The sequence below is a fragment of the Bubalus kerabau genome, chromosome 4, assembly GCF_029407905.1.
Source record: "Bubalus kerabau isolate K-KA32 ecotype Philippines breed swamp buffalo chromosome 4, PCC_UOA_SB_1v2, whole genome shotgun sequence".
NCBI classification, from domain to species: Eukaryota; Metazoa; Chordata; class Mammalia; order Artiodactyla; family Bovidae; genus Bubalus; species Bubalus kerabau.
In genome coordinates this window covers 168,230,776-168,249,170 of record NC_073627.1, presented here as the reverse complement: position 1 = coordinate 168,249,170, position 18,395 = coordinate 168,230,776, and the positions used below count along the sequence as shown (strand labels likewise).

The 18,395-nt window shown below is 41.0% G+C and overlaps 1 protein-coding gene across 1 annotated transcript in view; it reads left to right on the top strand.

Moving 5' to 3' along the window:
- Positions 1–17,671, top strand: part of ELP1 (elongator acetyltransferase complex subunit 1) — a 62,272-nt gene extending 44,601 nt beyond the window's left edge. The window contains exons 30-37 of the mRNA XM_055579245.1: positions 1,255–1,317; positions 1,694–1,754; positions 3,524–3,637; positions 4,222–4,333; positions 10,583–10,710; positions 11,507–11,661; positions 13,744–13,819; positions 16,531–17,671. Coding sequence (XP_055435220.1) covers positions 1,255–1,317; positions 1,694–1,754; positions 3,524–3,637; positions 4,222–4,333; positions 10,583–10,710; positions 11,507–11,661; positions 13,744–13,819; positions 16,531–16,598 — 777 coding nt within the window. The 3' untranslated portion in view covers positions 16,599–17,671. The remainder of the gene's footprint in view (positions 1–1,254; positions 1,318–1,693; positions 1,755–3,523; positions 3,638–4,221; positions 4,334–10,582; positions 10,711–11,506; positions 11,662–13,743; positions 13,820–16,530) is intronic.
- The last annotated feature ends 724 nt before the right edge of the window (positions 17,672–18,395 follow it).

Below are 18,395 nucleotides of genomic sequence, written 5' to 3'. Positions count from 1 at the left end.
AAGGCTTTGGCATAGTCAATAAAGCAAAAATAGATGTTTTTCTGGAACTCTCTTGCTTTTTTGATGATCCAGCGGATGTTGGCAATTTGGTCTCTGGTTCCTCTGCCTTTTCTAAAACCAGCTCGAACATCTGGAAGTTCACGGTTCATGTATTGCTGAAGCCTGGCTTGGAGAATTTTGAGCATTACTTAACTAGCGTGTGAGATGAGTGCAGTTGTGCGTTAGTTTGAGCATGCATGCTAAGTCGCTTCAGTCGTGTCCGACTCTGTGCGACTGTTTCTTTCTAGAGTTTCCTCTCTCCTCTCTGTATTCCCTACTCACTCCCATACACACGCACGCACATGCATGCACGCACACACACACTACACACAGATGTACTTTTTCACCAAAATGAAAGTATACTTTTTGTAAATTTGGTTTGTTTCGCTATAATCTTCCTCTCTCCATGTTAACACATTTTAATTTATCCAATAATGAAAAGTTAAGTTCCCTCAATATTCCAAAGTTGTTTATAGTAGATCGATCCAAATTAGATTCCTCTTAGGTCTATGTATTGCATTCATTATGTTATGTTCTTTAAATCCCTTTTTATCTAGTTTATACACACCTTTTTTATGATAGAGATTACTTGAAGAAATCCAGCCAGTTGTCTCTTATTTCATCTTTTAAAAACGTGTTTTGTTTTATGTGCTTTTTAAGAACGTAATTATATATTAGGGTACCTAATCAAAAGTTCTTAGTGGTAAGTATGTAAGCATCACAAATGGCTTAAAGACTGTAGGATATACATGTCTACTAATTTCAGTTTTGTGTAGGTTTGAAGTTGTTTGAAATGCAAAGAGAAAAAAATAAGCATTAAAAGAAAAAACGGTTTGGAAAGTTACAGTTCTAGTCTACCCTTTTTTCAAAGTGTGGTCTTGTTAATTCAGGAGCCCACCTAAATCTCCTGAATCAGACTTGGAGGTGCAGCTGGGGAAATGGGCATTTCTAACAGTCTCTCTCGTGGTTTCAGTGCTCAGGGATGTAGAGAGATGATGCTCACCTTGTGTTTTGTGGTCATTTAGAGAATTGACACTCCTTATTTGTCTTTTGCATCAGCATCTATCAAGCATCTGCTCTAGGCCAGACCCTATGCTGAGATCTGGGATTGTGAGCAAGAGAGGCAGCCCTTTGGGCAGTTTTGCAGTTTGATATGGTGGCATCTGATACGCTTGCCCCATTAGCCTGTTATCTTCCTTGATGTTCCCTTGTCAGGACCATGAAGAAGCTGTGCTCGTGCTGTTAGAAGGAGCTGCCTGGGAAGAAGCTCTGAGACTGGTAAGAGGCCTTCAGAACTCCCTGCCTGAAGTGCTCAGCAGAACGAGGGCCTGCACGGGGGACACGGTGTCAGCCGGAGTCCCTGGTCTTCTGAAGCTTCCAAGGTTTGGTAGAAGTAGTTCAGGTTCTGGTCTAAGGATAAGCAGTGCTTTTTAAATCATTTAAATAATTTATTCTTGAGGTGTGGAATTAGTCCTCTAAATGTGAAATGTTACTGTTTTTTACTGAAATGATTTGGGTTTTCTTTGGCCGCCTTGTAGGCCTGTTCCTCTGGAAAATATCCTGGTCACCTCTGAAAGTGATCCATTCCCTAGCATCTTAAGTTTCCAGTGACTTGAAGTTTTCCTGCCTAAAATTATCTTATTTTTCCTTTTAGGTACACAAGTATAACAGACCAGATATTATAGAAACCAACATAAAGCCTTCCATTCTAGAAGGTGAGGGTTGTGTTTTAGAAAGAATTCCTGATTTGGAAATATCAAGATGGGGGAGAGGGAGATGGGAGAGGACTGTCTTTGCTGTTACATCCTTTAATCATGTCAGTGATGAAAGAATGCATTTTACTGAGTCAACCAGAGTTCTCCCCTGGGTGAGATCATTGAATTCTGACCACGGTTTTTAAATGTGCTATGTTAAATGGGCTTCCAGTCGTAAAGAATTTGCCTGCCATTACAGAAGACGTGGGTTTGATCCCTGGGTCGGGAAGATCCCCCTAGAGAAGAAAAATGACAGCCCATTCTAGTATTCTTGTCTGGGAAATCCCATGGATGGAGGAGCCTGGGAGGCTATAGTCCATAGAGTCATGAAGAGTTGGACAGACTTAGTGTCTAAACAGTAGCAACAATGATGTTAAATAGTCAGACATGAAATATTTGAATGTTAAAAACCTGTGGGTAAGATACAATTAAAAATTTTTGCATTGGGGAATAGTTGGTAAACTTGCATATGAGCTATTGGATAATATCATGTCATGGTTAATTTTCTGCATTTAATAGTTGTATTGTGATTGTATACATAATATCCTGATTCTTAAGAGAGAAATGCTAAAGTATTTAGGAGGGAAGGATGGTATCTGTAACTTCCTCTCAAAGGGTTCCACAAAAATAATTATGTGTGTGTGAGAGAGAGTGGAGAGAGAAACAGGAAGCCAAAAATATAGAATAATATTAATAATTGATAAATCTAAGTGAAGCGTGTGTGTGTGTGTGTGTGTGTATTCATTGAACTGTTGCAACTTTTAATGTAGGTTAGAACTTTCAAAATAAAAATTTTTTTTACAATAAAAAGAAGGGCTTTTCGTGTGGCCTTGTGGTTAAGACAGCTTCCAGTTCTGGGGGCACAGGTTCAATCCCTTTTCGGGGAACTAAGATCCTGTATGCTGCACAGCATGTCCAAAAAAATAATAAAAATGAAAAGGACCTTTGCAGAAGGTTAATCAATAACAGATGAGTGTTAATCAGTTCTAGAATACTCTAGTGTACATTGTAATTCCTTAAATGCAAAATGTAGGAGTAGGATGTCAGTTTGACGTATAGACATCTTTGGGAGTAGAGGTTGCTTTTAAGCCCTGCACAGTCTGCCCTGTAAGTAATGTCTAGCCTTTCTGACATTAACATGCATTCACATTCTTACCCTGTCTGCTCTCTACTACCCTGTCCAACTTAAAACTGGGAGAGTTCTCTGTGCATCATTCTCTATACGTACTCCTACCTGGGTCCTGGAAGCATCCTTCTGGGCCCTGTAACAATCCTTCTAGCTCAGTCTTACTTGAATTTTTCTCCACTAATGAGAACCTAGAAAAATGCTGACTATTCATCAGCAAAGACTGAATACTCATAGGTTTAGGAAGCATTTCATGACTTGCTTCCTATTTTTGTTAATAGCTTCCTGTACACTCCTTTTATTTTCCAGTCCTCTCTTGGGTTAGATATTAAAGACTCTTATTCAGGTAATTTTAAAAGTTTAGTGGTAGAGTGTTTTCTAGGATAATGTTGATGAACTTTAAGATCTTGAATCTCAATCTCTAGTTCATTCTCCGAAAGCATTGTTGGTTAATTCTCCATTAAATTTAAAGAAAAAAATCGTACTTGAAAAACTTGATAACTTGTTTTCTTTTCATTAAGCTCCAACTCCCTTGCTAACCCCTCACTCTATTTTTTTCCCTTTGCTTAAACATGTTTAAATTATTTTCCATCTGTACCCTCAGCCCAGAAAAATTATATGGCGTTTCTGGACTCTCAGACAGCCACATTCAGCCGCCATAAAAAACGTCTGCTGGTGGTCCGAGAGCTGAAGGAGCAGGCCCAGCCCGTGAGCCTGGGTGAGTGCCTGCCCGGAGGCAGTGCAGCTCGGGGCTGCTGGGGGCAGCGTCACACTTGGTCTTATTAGCCGCTTGCTGTGCCTCCTGCAGTGAGGTTACTGTGCCAAGTGGAAGTCTGAGGCCTCTGTGAAGGGCGTGTGTGTGTCTTTGTCATGGGTACTGGTCTACCAAACATCCCCCACTCACCCAGCCAGGGGAACTGACTGCAGTGTTTACAGAATGAATGCCCTCATCTCCAGAAGTTCCTTTGCTTTAAGAAAAGAATAAAGACGTTTGGTAAAGAGCTGGCTTACAGTAGTAAAATTGTATTTCCTGTCTATTGGTGACTAGTAGCTACTGCTGTATTGACTGTGGTCTGTTGAGCACAAGCAGAGCACCTCCTTTTTTACTGATGAATAGTTGATGCGCAGCCTTGTGCCAGTCTAGTGGCTCACTTGTACACGTGTGCCCTGTTTTAGATCCGCTTTGTACTGGTTTTCCTACCTCGTTAGAGGTGACCTGGATAACGATGGTTCATTCACCCTGCTGCAGGTGAGCCTTGTCTGCAGGGGCCTTCAGTTCTGTGTCTGGTTCTTCCTTTCTAGATGATGAAGCGCCCCACGGTCCAGAGTCAGACCTCTTCTCTGAGACCAGCAGTACCATGAGCGGCAGTAACTTGAGTGGCGGATACTCACATAGTAACTCGAGGATATCAGCGTACGTATCACGTGCACTCAGCACACTGACCGTCCCCTGGGTGTGTGGAGAAAGGAGAAGTGAAGAGGTCAGTTTTCCACCAGGACAGTGCAGCAGGAGGGGGAGGACTGTGGAAGTTGTGTAAGGACCTTCCCAGCGTGTCCGAGAGATCAGACTTGACTTCAGGTGTCTTCTGCTGCAGCTTCGTGGCCTGTGTGTTTGCCCGTTGCTAATACGGCACTTACACTGGGTACTCAGTTTATATTTAACATCTGATTTCATTCGTTTAACAAATATTAAGTGACTATATGTAATGTGTAGGCACTGAAAAACTAGAAAGATTATAAAGAAAAGCAAGTTCACACTTCTTCAAAGTTCAGTTGGTCAGAAGTGTTTACTGAACTAGCTGCAGTGGATATTACAGAAGCCTTTTAAGGAGATGTGAATTAATAAGAATTTGTAGACTTACTTGGGAAACAGAAAACAATGCATGATGATATATTTAAACCAAGTGGTGTTTTAGGAATTTAGAGTGGACATCTGTGGGATTGGGTGGGATAAACAGAAACTGCAGGAAAGCCACCCAGACTGGGCTTTTGGGAGTTGGGGTGAGGGTCCCAGATGAAACAAATGGCATAATTAAAGACCTCTGAGGCAGGAAAGAATGTGGGGTTCATTTATACATTTTATGATATTCAAATTCCAATCTGATATGTCTGTCCTCTTAAATTTAATTTTGTTGCCTTTAAATTTATTTGCTTTTTACTACAAAATTGAAGCTGGTTGTTCTCATTGTTCCAGCTCTGATTATCAGACGTAATCTCATTTTATTCAGTATCTTTTTTTTTTTTTTTTTTTTTACTTTACAATATTGTATTGGTTTTACCATACATCAACATGCATACGCCACGGGTGTACATGTGTTCCCCATCCTGAGCCCCCCTCCCACCTCGCTCCCCATACCATCCCTCTGGGTCATCCCAGTGCACCAGCCCCAAGCTTCCTGTATCCTGCATCTTAATCAAAACTTCAAGGCCAGGCATCACTTTTTAGGGCTTTCCTTATTATTTCCTGCCTTTTCACTACCAGTTGAATTTTTTATCACCTTCACCATTTTCCCCAAAATACAAGCACCATCTGTATATACCCTGGTTTCCCAGAAAGTCGGTGACCATAGTTACTGCTACATTCATTGTAATCTGCTGAGCGCAAGGAGAGCTCTCTTTTTCTCTATTGAGGCATAATTGATCTACAAGGTGAAAGTCTCAGCTGCGCAGCACAGTCACTCAGTGATACACATACATGCATTCTTTCTTTCTATTTTCTTCCATGTGGTTTATCACAGGATATCAAATATAGTTCCCTGTGCTACACAGTAGGGTCTTGTTTATCCATTCCAGTGTAGTACTTGGCATCCACCAACCCTAAACCCACAGTCCATGCGTCTCCCTCTCCCTCTCCTCCCCTTGGCACCCACAGGTCTGTTTTCTGTGAGTCTGCTTCGTAGGTTCATTTGTGCTGTATGTTAGATTCCGTGTATAAATGATACCGTATTTCTTTCTCTTTCTGACTGACTTCACTTACTTTGATAATCTCAGTTGCATCCATGATACTGCAGGTGGCATTGTTTCATTCTTTTTATGTCTGACTAGTATTCCATTGTATGTATGTACCACATCTTCTTTATCAAGTCATCTGTCAGTGGATCTTTAGGTTGTTTATGTCTTGGGGCTGTTGTGAGTAATGCTGCTATGGACATAGGGGTGCATATATCTTTTTGGGTTAGAGTTTTCTCCAGGATATGCCCAGGAGTGGGATTGCTGGATCATATTGTAATTCTGTTTTTCGTTTTCTGAGGAACTGCCATACTGTTTTCCACAGTGGCTGTAGAAACTTACATTCCCACCAAGATTACAAGAGGGTTCCCTTTTCGGCACACACTCTTCAACATTTGTTGTTTGTAGACTTATTAATGATGACCGTTTTGACTGGTGTCAAGTGGTACCTCACTGTAGTTTTGATTTGCATTTCTGTAATAATTAGTGATGAGCATCTTTTCACATGCCTGGTGGCCATCTATCTGTATGGTTTTTTTTTTAGAGAAATGTCTGTTAAAATCTTAAGCCCATTTTTTGATTGGGTTGTTTGTTTTTTGTTGTTGAGTTGTATGAGTTATTGGTGTATTTTGGAAATTAAGCCCTTGTCTACTGCATCATCTGCAAATATTTTTCTTCCATTCTGTAGATCGTTTTCATTTTTTTTTATTGTTTCCTTTGCTGTGCAAAAGCTTGTAAGGTTGTTTACTTTTGTTTTTATTTTTATTGCCTTGGGAGACTGACCTAAGAAAGCATTGGTACAATTTATCATAGAATGTTTTGCCTGTGCTCTCTTCTGGGAGTTTTATGGTGTCATGTCTTAATTATGTTTAAGTCTTTAAGCCATTTTGAGGTTATTTCTGTGTACAGTGAGAGGGTATGTTTTAACTGCGTCTGTTTACATGTGGCTGTCCAGCTTTTCCAACACCAGTTGCTGAAGAGGCTTTTCCCGTTTTATATTCCTGACTCTCTTGTAGAAGACTAACTGGTAGTAGGTGTGTAGGTTTATTCCTAGGCTCTCTCTCCTGCTCCATTGAGCCACATGTCTGTTTTTGTGCCAGTGCCGTGCTGGTTTGATTCCTGTAGCTCTGAAGTACATCTCAAGTCTGGGAAGGCTATGCCTCCTGCTTTGTTCTTTTTCTTCAGAATTGCTTTAGCAGTTCTGGGTCACCTATGGTTCCATAGAATTTGGGGATTATTTGTTCTAGTTCTGTGAAACTGTCATGGGTCATTTGATAGGGATTGCATTACATCAGTAGATTGCTTTGAGTAATATGGCCATTTTAACAATGTTAATTCTTGTAGTCCAAGAACATGGGATTTCTTTCCATATCTTTGAATCATCTTCAGTTTCCTTTCTTAATGTTTTATAGTTCTCAGCATATGAGTCTTTAACCTCCTTAATCAGGTTTATTCATAAGTATTTTGTTTTGGGGACTGCGATTTTGAAAAGTATTGTTTTTTCACATTCCCTTTCTGATATTTCATTGCTATTATAAAGAAATGCAAACAATTTCTGATGTCATTCTTTTATCTTGCTATTTTGCTGAATTCATTTATCAGATCTAGAAGTTTTTTATGTGGAGTCCTTCAGTTCAGTTCAGTCATTCAGTCATGTCCGACTCTGTGACACCATGAATCGCAGCACACCAGGCCTCCCTGTCCATCACCAACTCCTGGACTTCACTCAGACTCACATCCATCGAGTCAGTGATGCCATCCAGCCATCTCATCCTCTGTCGTCCCCTTCTCCTCCTGCCCCCAATCCCTCCCAGCATCAGTCTTTTCCAGTGAGTCAACTCTTCGCATGAGGTGGCCAAAGTACTGGTGTCTCAGCTTTAGCATCCTTCCTTCCAAAGAAATCCCAGGGCTGATCTCCTTCAGAATGGACTGGTTGGATCTCCTTGCAGTCCAAGGGACTCTCAAGAGTCTTCTCCAACACCACAGTTCAAAACCATCAATTCTTTGGCACTCAGCTTTCTTCACAGTCCAACTCTCACATTCTACATGACCAGTGGAAAAACCATAGCCTTGACTAGACGGACCTTTGTTGGCAAAGTAATGTCTCTGCTTTTGAATATGCTATCTAGGTTGGTCATAACTTTCCTTCCAAGGAGTAATCGTCTTTTAATTTCATGGCTGTAGTCACCATCTGTAGTGATTTTGGAGCCTAGAAAAATGAAGTCTGACACTGTTTCCACTGTTTCCCCATCTATTTGCCATGAAGTGATGGGACCAGATGCCATGATCTTCGTTTTCTGAATGTTGAGTTTTAAGCCAACTTTTTCACTTTCCTCTTTCACTTTCATCAAGAGGCTTTTTAGTTCCTCTTCACTTTCTGCCATAAGGGTGGTATCATCTGCATATCTGAGGTTATTGATATTTCTCTCAGCAATCTTGATTCCAGCTTGTGCTTCTTCCAGCCCAGCATTTCTCATGATGTACTCTGCATATAAGTTAAATAAGCAGGGTGACAATATACAGCCTTGACGTACTCCTTTTCCTATTTGGAACCAGTCCGTTGTTCCATGTCCAGTTCTAAGTGTTGCTTCCTGACCTGCATACAGATTTCTCAAGAGGCAGGTCAGGTGGTCTGGTATTCCCATCTCTTTCAGAATTTTCCACAGTTTATTGTGATCCACACAGTCAAAGGCTTTGGCATAGTCAATAAAGCAGAAATAGATGTTTTTCTGGAACTCTTGCTTTTTCGATGATCCATCAAATGTTGGCAATTTGGTCTCTGGTTCCTCTGCCTTTTCTAAAACCAGCTTGAACAACTGGAAGTTCACTTTTCATGTATTGTTGAAGCCTGGCTTGTAGAATTTTGAGCATTACTTTACTAGCATGTGAGATGAGTACAATTGTGCAGTAGTTTGAGCATTCTTTGGCATTGCCTTTCTTTGGGATTGAAATGAAAACTGACCTTTTCCAGTCCTGTGGCCACTGCTGAGTTTTCCAAATTTGCTGGCATATTGAGTGCAGCACTTTCACAGCATCATCTTTCAGGATTTGAAGTAGCTCAACTGGAATTCCATCACCTACACTAGCTTTGTTCATAGTGATGCTTTCTAAGGCCCACTTGACTTCACATTCCAGGATGTCTGGCTCTAGGTGAGTGATCACACCATCGTGATTAATCTGGGTCGTGAAGATCATTTTTGTACAGTTCTTCTGTGTATTCTTGCCATCTCTTCTTAATATCTTCTGCTTCTGTTAGGTCCATACCATTTCTGTCTTTTATCGAGCCTATCTTTGCATGACATGTTCCCTTGGTATCTCTAATTTTCTTGAAGAGATCTCTAGTCTTTCCCATTCTGTTGTTTTCCTCTCTTTCTTTGCATTGATCGCTAAGGAAGGCTTTCTTATCTCTTCTTGCTATTCTTTGGAACTCTGCATTCAGATGCTTATATCTTTCCTTTTCTCCTTTGCTTTTCACTTCTCTTCTTTTAACAGCTATTTGTAAGGCCTCCCCAAATAGCCATTTTGCTTTTTTGCATTTCTTTTCCTTGGGGATGGTCTTGCTCCCTGTCTCCTGTACAATGTCACGAACCTCAGTCCATAGTTCATCAGGCACTCTGTCTATCAGATCTAGTCCCTTAAGTCTATTTCTCACTTCCACTGTATAATCATAAGGGACTTGATTCAAGTCATACCTGAATGGTCTAGTGGTTTTCCCTACTTTCTTCAATTTCAGTCTGAATTTGGCAATAAGGAGTTCATGATCTGAGCCACAGTCAGCTCCTGGTCTTGTTTTTGTTGACTGTATAGAGCTTCTCCATCTTTGGCTGCAAAGAATATAATCAATCTAATTTCGGTGTTGACCACCTGGTGATGTCCATGTATAGAGTCTTCTCTTGTGTTGTTGGAAGAGGGTGTTTGCTATAACCAGTGCATTTTCTTGGCAAAACTCTATTAGTCTTTGCCCTGCTTCATTCCATATTCCAAGGCCAAATGTGCCTGTTACTCCAGGTGTTTCTTGACTTCCTACTTTTGCATTCCAGTCCCCTATAATGAAAAGGACATCGTTTTTGGGTGTTAGTTCTAAAAGGTCTTGTAGGTCTTCGTAGAACCGTTCAACTTCAGCTTCTTCAGCGTTACTGGTTGGGGCATTGACTTGGATTACCGTGATATTGAATGGTTTGCTTTGGAAACGAACAGATCATTCTGTCATTTTTGAGATTGCATCCAAGTACTGCATTTTGAACTCTTTTGTTGACCATAATGGCTACTCCATTTCTTCTAAGGGATTCCTGCCCGCAGTAGTAGATATAATGGTCATCTGAGTTAAATTCACCCATTCCAGTCCATTTTAGTTTGCTGATTCCTAGAATGTCAATGTTCACTCTTGCCATCTCCTGTTTGACCACTTCCAATTTGCCTTGATTCATGGACCTGACATTCCAAGTTCCTATGCAATATTGCTCTTTACAGCATCGGACCTTGCTTCTATCACCAGTGGAGTCCTTAGGGTTTTCCAAATATAGTATCATGTCATCCCTATCTAATGACAATTCCTGATGACCTTCCGTTTCTTTTTCTTTTCTGATTGCTGTCGCTAGGACTTCCAGTACGGCATTGAAGAGAAGTACTGGGAGTGGGCATCCTTGTCTTGTTCAGATTTATGTGGGAAGGGCTTAAGGAGAGCCCCTTTTAAAACATCTCTGATTTCTAACAGGCGATCATCTAAGAATCGGCGCAAAGCGGAGCGGAAGAAGCACAGCCTCAAGGAGGGGAGTCCACTGGAGGATGTGGCCCTTTTGGAGGCATTGAGTGAAGTGGTGCAGGGGACTGAGAAATTGAAAGGTATATTTTCAATACTGATGATTCTTGCCCACATAAAAACCCTAGTAAATACATCACTTCAGGGCACATTCGTAAAACAAAACTTCTCAGCCCAGAGGCCTTTCTCATTGGCTTTCACCTACCCAAGATGTGAAGGACGATCATTGAAGTCAAAAAGTTTACCCAAGGCCACACAGAGCCTAAAGTGTTAAGCAGGTTTGCTCTGGGATGAAAATAAAGATTAAAATCCAGTCCATCCCCTTCACTTGCTACATCATGGACTTGGGAATAAGTCTTATTGGTCTGGAGAAAGACATCTATCTTTCTATTTGGCCTTTTGGGAACTTCCCTGGGGGCTTCCCAGATGGTGCTAATAGTAAAGAACCTGCCTGCCAATACAGGAGACGTAAGAGACGCAGGTTCGATCGCTGAGTTGGGAAGATCTCCTGGAGGAGGGCATGGCAACCCACCCCAGTATTCTTGCCTGGAGATTCCCATGGACGGAGGAGCCTGGCGGGCTGCAGTCCATAGGGTCACAAAGAGGCGGACACGACTGAAGTGACCTAGCACACATGCATGCATCGCTGACATCAGGATAAGGATTGAGGAGACACTAACCCCCTGCTTGGGCTGCAGTGGGTTTGTTTTCTTTTTGTAGTAGATACATTAAATTATTCTAGCTTTGGAGGAGAAAGGAGAAAATATGGAAGATATTGTGTGATATTAGATATTTTTTGCTTGGGAAAGAATCTGTTAGGATTCTAGCAATGGAGCTGGTATTACAACTTAACCACTCTCTCACATTTCTTCTCTCTAGATGAAATATGCCATATTTTAAAGATGCTCTTTCTCTTTGAGTTTGATGAGCAAGGAAGGGAATTACAGAAGGCCTTTGAAGATACTCTGCAGTTAATGGAAAGGTCGCTTCCGGAAATTTGGACTCTCACCCCCCAGCAGAGTTCAGCTACATCTGTAAGTTTTCCTCAAAAACACAATGTGCTTTTCGTGTTAAAATCACTTTCACACATTATTACTCTCATAGTGTCTTAACAGTCAAAGCAAAAGATTTTCCGTTTCTTAAAACATACCACACCACAGTTAAATTATCTTAGCAAGCTGTTGGTAAGAAGATTTTGTGATTGACCGTGTAGTTCAAAGTACACCTTGGCTTAGGTTGAGTTTGCTTTTAGTTCTCTTTTCCACATGAAACCTCTGTCATGGAGAAGATGGGAGTCAGATGGTTGCCCCTGACCTTCAGTGAAATTGTTAAGGGTCGACCGGAACTGGTCCCTCACCTCTCTGTTCACACTTATGGATGGGATCTGAACTCTTTAAAGGAAGCCCAGATAATGGCAGTAAATTTGACTTGTCAATTCTGTGTTGTTATGACATGATTACTAATTACGTTAAAGCTGTTTGTGTCCCATCAAGAATTCTGATGTTTTGTCATCTATTTATTGTTTATATCTGCACAGTCTCTTACAGCTCAGGTCTGTTGCTCAGCGTTTTGATTTTGATTCTGAAAGGCTGGTCTGTCTGTCGGGGTCCGTTAAGGACAACGGAAACCACAGCTCATATTTTATCAGAGAGATTTTAATAAATGGAACTGGTTAACCAAGTACTAGAGGAACAAAAAGGCAAAGGGGAGCACAGAGAAGGAACACTGAGATATAGTAAGTGTGGGCAGCAGCTTTTACCCCTAGGGATGAAAGAACAGAAGGAAGAGTTTGAGATTCTTAGAATTTAGACGCTTGGAGGTGGGCCTTGCAGAACCGGTTCTGGAAGCTCCGTGAAGCAGGGGCAGCCATCTGGTGCTGGTATTTCTGAGGGGGCAGATGAGGCTGGTTCAGAGTGCATAGAAATAAATGGAAACTGGAATGAAGAGATGCTGTTGGGTAAGGAGCCACTGTTGAGTGGAAGCAAGCAAACGAAGGAACAGAGCCCATCTCCTTCCTCCCTCCAGCCTCGGCCTGTCCCTCCGTCGGCTGCTCTTGTTGAAGAATAACAGCCGTCAGAGGAGGGGTGTTTTCTCAGGCCCACAGTCCCAGCCTCAGAAGCAATGCACAGCAGGGTGGGTTTGGAGCTGAGACAGAGGCCGAAAGTCAGCTCATAGCCTTATGAAATACATGAGCTTACTGGGTCTTGATTTCCTCAGTTATAAATGAGAATATTCTCTGGTATACTTCACTGAATGTTTTGAAGGTTACATGACAAGGTAGGTATCAAAGCATTTAAAAGAAAAAACTATAAAAGCAACTAAGAGTTAGCCTCCCATGAGCACTTGAATTTACTATAATAGGTATTTCCTAGAAGAAATGTGATCACCTTCAAAACTTGTGATTTTGAAGCTAACAATTTACAATGCCTCCCCAGGCCCTCCCTTATCTCATCTATTCAGATCATATTAACACCTAAGATACCAGTTTAGGAGTCTTTTGGGGGAAATGACAGGAAATCTGTGTTTTTGCTCTGGTTGGTAAAGCACGGTAATGTCACATGTGCAGGATACCATGGGTCACAGGGCAGTGCTTTGAGCATGTGGGATTGCTGCTGGGCATGCGCCAGGAGGGGACGGGCACAGAGCTGAGTGACGGCAGGGCAGAGGGCCTGGCATGTGCCCGCTGAGGCTCCTGCAGGCGTGGGATTCCTATGAAGTCTCTTGTTCACCTTGAACACACGTGGAGTTTGCATTCTCCTCCGTTTTGTGTACATATTATTTTAATGTAAAAATTCTCACAAATTTTTGAGTACAGTCTGATGCTCTGTGTATTCTATAATCTATTATTGTGCCCCTCCCCAGGGTTTGGCTCACTCATTTGGAAAGGACCAGACGTTTATCACTGAGCTTTTCCTTTTCTGTTTTCCCCCCATCGTTACCTTCTGGTAGACAGGAGATATCAGGGTCTGAATGGAGATGGGAGAAACTGTCAAATTAAAATGACATATATGTTTGATGCCATAATGAAAATGAAGGGCTACTTACTGCTGCAAAGGTATTTGCAGTCATCAGAAGGATAAAATAATCTTTGCTGATTTAGTCTACTTTCTACTTAGGTTCTAGGTCCCAATTCTACTGCAAATAGTATCATGGCCTCTTACCAACAACAGAAGACTTCAGTTCCTGTTCTTGGTTAGTATTTTTCTCTTTAAATTATTATAGTACTAAGCAGAAGAAATATATTTTTGTAAGTGTTGAGGTTAGTAGTATAAGGAGAGATTGGGGAGTCACTGCAATTTTTCCTCTATTCTAAGAATCTATCTGTAGTAAAAATAGTTTAATCCTTTAGTGTTAGGAACCTGGGTTGGGGGATGAGAGATCGAGTGTGATATTAAATGTATAATTTTTTAAAAACTTGTTCTGACATGTGCACTTGTCAATGCAGTGGCATATATGCATCCATACAGGTACATCCCAGTTGAAGTTTGAGTCTAAACAGTCTAATTTGCACATACATTTTAAGAATTCTTCTGAATCATCAGCTTTGGCTCTTGGCAGTTTTGCATTGTGTCTTGGGGACATTTTCACATTTCTTGCTTCAGAGCTGGACCTTTTTAGTCATCCTTAGGATTGATAGTATAATTTGAAAACAGATCCAAAGAAGGTTATCATTTCATCTGCATTTCCTATTGAATTATACGTAAAATGTTTCTGCTTATTTTGGGGGGTGGGGGGTTACATATTCCTCAAAGTTAAAAACCCTAAAGGCTTTCTTTTCAAAGTTGGTTAAAAAAAACTTTTGACGGATCAGTTTGGTGCCAAAGTATTTGCCCTTCATGTGGATCATTCCAGCATGGTAACTTCTTCTCAGCTTTGAAAAGTTGGTAGTTTCTGTAGTTGCTGTTTGCATTTCTGGCATGTGGCAGGCAGCATTCTGAAAGTTTTTCATTTAAATGGTATATTGTGTTAGTATTTTGATGACATTTGAAGTAGGCTTTGTGAGAGCCATGTCAAGTTTAACCTTAATGGTATATTTTGCTACCAGGAATATTCTTACCACCTTCCATACCAGCTAAGCTCATATATCCAGACAGTTAACTGCTATATCCCTAGGTCCCCTTCTTCCTGGAGGCTGGCAGGCTGCTTCTGGTGTCAGTCCCAAAACACACACTGATTTCTGAGATGCTCACAGTTCATCCCAGACGAGAGGCTGTTTGGTAATTAATCCAGGCTGTGTGGTGTCTAATCCAGCTGTGGTTTCTTGCCCCTGTTTTCCTTACTGCTGGCTTGATGCTGGCCTTCAGGTCAAGTCCAGTCACACATCTTTCCCTAGGGTGGTCTAGTTGGCTTTATCAAAGAGCAGTTTCATTTCCCAGCTGTGCCTTGAAGACTTTTAAAACTTTAAGGCTGCTCATTATCAGCAGCCTCCAAATTTGTATTATGTATCATCAGTTCATTATGTGTATTATCCGTGTCCCTGTGTAGGAACACTGGTATAGACTGTGTAGGAAAAGAGAAGTTCTCATAACCCAAAACGGAGAAGGCAATGGCACCCCACTCCAGTACTCTTGCCTGGAAAATCCCATGGATGGAGGAGCCTGGTAGGCTGCAGTCCATGGGGTCGCTGAGTCGGACACAACTGAGCGACTTCACTTTCACTTTTCACTTTCATGCATTGGAGAAGGAAATGGCAACCCACTCCAGTGTTCTTGCCTGGAGAATCCCAGGGACAGGGGAGCCTGATGGGCTTCCATCTATGGGGTGGCACAGAGTCGGACATGACTGAAGCGACTTAGCAGCAGCAGCAGCAGCATAACCCAAAAAGGGGCAGATGAGCTACTCACAGAATCAGTGCCACTCAAATATTCCTCGCCTGCCCCTGCCCAGCTGACACCACAGGGGAGCAGTGACCTGAGGGGCATTTTCTCATTGCTTCATGTTTACCATCAATGCAGCACCACACAAGCTGATTCCAGGTCTTGCAAAAATGGAATCTGTTTCATAAAATGGATTCACGTTTTACCAGAGTAGTGCTTAAATCATAGACCAGTTGGACTTGTTATGGTTGATAGCAAAATTGCTTTGACTATCAAAGGATAAAGAGAAGTCCTTGGAAAAATTGATAAAAGTCCTCAAAGTATTTTTATGAAATGACTTTCTTTGTGCTATGAAATCCAAACATGGAAATATGAAAGATGTCAGGGCTTGCTGTCATATAGTCTTTCAGAATAGTTTCTTTCCTGCCAATAAGTTAATATGTGGTATTTATACTAAGAAAGAACCTCTTTACTTATTTTCTCATGTTTCTACTTATTATTTATTATTCCTACTTAAATAACTCCATAAATGTATCCGAAAGAGGGCCTGGAAGTTTTATCTGACAAATTTTCTCCAACTATCACCTGCCTCTTCTAGTTATTTATTTATTTTTTAAAGTCTTTTCTGTCTGTTAGCTTTACTTACTGAAAACATGCCACCAGTTTTTTCTTTAAGTCTTAAAATTGAGGTAAACTTTACATACAGTGAAATGTACAGATCTTTTAAGTGTATAGTTTGATGAAATTTAATACATGTGTACAGCCTTATCATCACCACAACCACCACACTCTCCCATTTGAAATACAAAATATTCTTTCCCTTTGAATCAGTTAGTGTGCCTGTTTTTCTTCAACCCTCTCACCTTCCTGAAGTTCAAGTGGAATTCCTCTTTTTGGGGCAGGGCCTCTAGGCTGTGTTTGCTCTGACCAGGAGGTTGTTAGGGTAACACGAACATTAACTCTGCTTCTGAAGCTCATCTTGTAGGTGCAAAGCCCAGTCGCCTCGTTTTAGCTTAGAGCGATTGCCTCAGCTCCCACCAACAGGAAAGAGTGTGTCTGTTACACTTTCTCTTTCCTTTCCTTTAGATGCTGAGCTTTTTATGCCACCAAAGATCAACAGAAGAACCCAGTGGAAACTGAGCCTTCTAGATTGATGTGACCTCAGCTAGGAGGCTCTGGCAGAGAAAGCTGTCTTCCTTCTACTCCTCACTCCTCGAGGCCTGGCTTTGGGAACTGGGAAGAGAAGACCATCTACCTTAGCACTGGGGAGAGCTGCTCTGTATAGTGGACCTCGGCAGACAGAAATTTCTGTTTTATTTTGCATGTAATTGTAATCATTAGCAAGACTTTAAGCTTCAACCAATAGAACATCATTTTGTAAAAGTTACTGTTTTTTTACTTAGTGCTGGTTGAGAGCATATTTCTGGTATTTATGGTAATCAGGACATTGGGTTTGATTCCCAGCTACGGATCTGAATCATATTGGGACCATAAAAAAATCATAGAACTGATTTGTGTTAATTGGGAATAATATTTCGTGGCTTCTATCTCAAGTGTGAAGAAAAGTAAAATAATGTTTTAAAATTGTTTTATGTTCCTTGAGCAAAGCATTATATATAAACAACATGGCTATTAGTGGTCTCAACATTTGGTCAGGTTCAATCATTTAAATGACTTCTTCACCTTGAACTAAGCAGAATGAAAATCGAAATCGATTCTTTAATGTTCTGAGCTTTTCTGTGCTGACAGTAATATCTTACCAGGTCATGTGCTTCCAGTTACAGCCAGCTTGAGCCTTCTGTCACTACAGTGTCCATAGAGACTCTTTACTGCCTGTGAATGTTCTGCTAGAATTAGCAGTATCAGCACTGGAACAGTCGAGAATTTCTGAAACAGTGTTGTGCGCATTTGGCATGGTGAGCGGTGTGCATCAGGTGGCACGTGCAGTAGTAAGTCACTCCTTTTCCTCCAGATGTTACTTCTTTTAACATAGTGTTTTTGTCAGTGTCTAGGCCATTTCATTTATTTTTCTTTATGGTGCTTAACTGACTTCTGTCTTTTAGTTATTTTCTTTGGAAGAAATGGAAATGTTTTCCCTTTTCGGTGAGTCTAGAAGAAGCTTAATTCCTTTTGACAACAGTTTTGTTGCTGAGTTCTTGGGTAAGGCTAACAATCTCTTCCACGCTTTAATATCAGAATCAGACTTCTATTTCTCTATGTAAGCTAACAGTAAGTGCTGCTTTTGATCCTCCGAGTGTGGATATACCCAGAATTGTGTAACCAAATAAGCCTTTCCCTAATAATAATGTAAACTACAGAATCTAGGTGTGTTCATTGTATAATTCAATTTTTTTGTGTCTGAAAATGTTCACAAAATAATAGAAACAGAAGATCTGTAATTAAGTGCACAGCATCGAAAGGCTGCAAGTGCTTTGTGACTACTCTGTGGTGTGGATTACTGAACATGGTAACCTACACGATGTTTTAATGTAGTGCTCTTGCTACAGATAATAGTAAAGGGATCCCTGCTGATGGATTGGAAATAGAAGTAAACATGGCTTGATAATGGCGTGACTTTGCATGAAAATTCACTTTCCTTAAAATAATGTAGTGAAGAAGCAAAAAATAATCTGTATGAATACAAATTACTGTCACTTACTCATCTGAGCAAGATGGGATTTTATTCATTTGGAGAAGCAGCAGGTGGGAGCAAACCTTCCAAATTGAAGGGCAACGTCAAGGGGGAAATCCTGGGGGGAAATGGCTGTGTATGGGCAAAGGAGAACCTCCTGGTAGATGAATGCTTAATTTGGGGGAAAGATTCTGTCAAGTTCTAGAGGAGAGTATATGATTCTTCCCCCAAATTTGGGCTTTTCCCAAAGCAAATTCATGCTGCAGGAAGAAGCTAAAAGCCTTCATTATTTTGTTGGTGCCACTGAATCAGCTTTGGT